Source organism: Cyprinodon variegatus, unplaced genomic scaffold (genome assembly GCF_000732505.1).
Source record: "Cyprinodon variegatus isolate N-32 unplaced genomic scaffold, C_variegatus-1.0 Scaffold1053, whole genome shotgun sequence".
NCBI classification, from domain to species: domain Eukaryota; kingdom Metazoa; phylum Chordata; class Actinopteri; order Cyprinodontiformes; family Cyprinodontidae; genus Cyprinodon; species Cyprinodon variegatus.
In genome coordinates this window covers 53,520-55,004 of record NW_015151506.1, presented here as the reverse complement: position 1 = coordinate 55,004, position 1,485 = coordinate 53,520, and the positions used below count along the sequence as shown (strand labels likewise).

General features: G+C 45.5%; 1 protein-coding gene across 1 annotated transcript in view; it reads left to right on the top strand.

Annotated features, from left to right (window-relative positions):
- The window catches only part of lypla2 (lysophospholipase II), a 12,618-nt gene that overhangs the window by 6,053 nt on the left and 5,080 nt on the right, over positions 1–1,485 (top strand). The window contains exons 6-8 of the mRNA XM_015399864.1: positions 482–555; positions 641–742; positions 853–1,023. Coding sequence (XP_015255350.1) covers positions 482–555; positions 641–742; positions 853–1,023 — 347 coding nt within the window. The remainder of the gene's footprint in view (positions 1–481; positions 556–640; positions 743–852; positions 1,024–1,485) is intronic.

Sequence of the window (1,485 nt, the reverse complement as noted above, 5' to 3'; positions counted from 1 at the left end):
AAAAATGGCTGCATCAAGCTCACTGCAACACACTGATGTAAGAGTATAACCAGGAAGCGAGGTAGGAGGGCAAAATAGGTTTAGCGCCACCGCAGCACAGGAGGAGAATTACGCCCAGGAGCAAATGGATAAAAATAGACCGGAGGAAAAAAAAAAAATGAATCGATTATCTTGCGGACGTATCGATGCATCGGATCGTTGGCTTTTGGATCGATGCATCGATACAAAACGATTATTATTTACACCCCTACCCACTACACAAACATTGTTCTGTTATGACAGTTTGTTGAAAAGTTGGTTTAGGTTGGAGTGTATTAATATTAAATAATATATTTAAGTTGGAATATAATAGCGTTAGAAAACATAATTTACAGCCATCAGATTCTTTTATCTGGGTTTTTGTAACTATAAATCCCTGTAACGACGTCAGTCATCTCCATCTCTTGAGTGAAGCTTTTCTTTGTTTTGTTTCTGTGTGCAGTCCGGGCCATAATCGATCACGAGGCCAGAAACGGGATCCCTCCTCACCGTATAATCATTGGTGGTTTTTCTCAGGTGAGGTCACCATTTACAGTTCCGCTGTTTGTTTTTTAAACCAGAACCGATTGTATAGAAACCATTTTCTACCTGTCATTCTCAGGGTGGAGCTTTGTCCTTGTACACCGCCCTGACCTCCCACTATCAGCTGGCCGGCGTGCTGGCCCTCAGCTGCTGGCTTCCTCTTCACAGGAGTTTCCCTTCGGTACTGCCGGCTTCTGACTGGGGAGAACCCAGGAACCAGTTCCTCTCCTCGCAGTTTCCTCTGCTGTATCATGCATGTGTTCCTTGTGTGTTTTTCGTTTGTTCCTGCAGGCGTCGAGCGGTCACAAGAACCTCCCCATCTTGCAGTGCCACGGAGAAATGGACATGATGATTCCGGTGCAGTTCGGTGCCATGACGGCAGAGAAACTCAAATACATAGTTGACCCTCAGATGGTCACCTTTAAAAGCTACCCAGGGGTCAATCACAGCTCATGTCCCCAGGTACGTCTGCAGACCGCTCTGTCATTTTACCTCAGGCGTGCACTGATTGATGGTCGATCAGTTGACCCAATTTTTCTTGATTTTGGGTGATCAGCCGATACCTTTCTCATTAATCCTGTTAATGTTCCCCCCACAGCTTCTGCTTTTGAGAAGCGCTGATTATCAGGATGACTCTAAGGATCATTTAATGAGAACCAAATCAGAATGATTAGATTAGATTAGGTTAGATTATGTTGGCCAAATATCCTAGCTGTGCAATTTTTCAGCCCTTTTCGGGCAGTTCTGCAGTTGTGCAAGAATTTTTCGATCGGGCTGACTTTCAGCCTGATCGTGCGTCGTGAAAATAAAGGGGGTAACGAGGGGCGATCAGCCTCTCACGACCACCTCCCGAATAAGGAATCGTAAAGTCGGGAGAAACCCAAACATGTTTGAAATTCCGTCGGCCGTTGTAAGGCGGTCGTA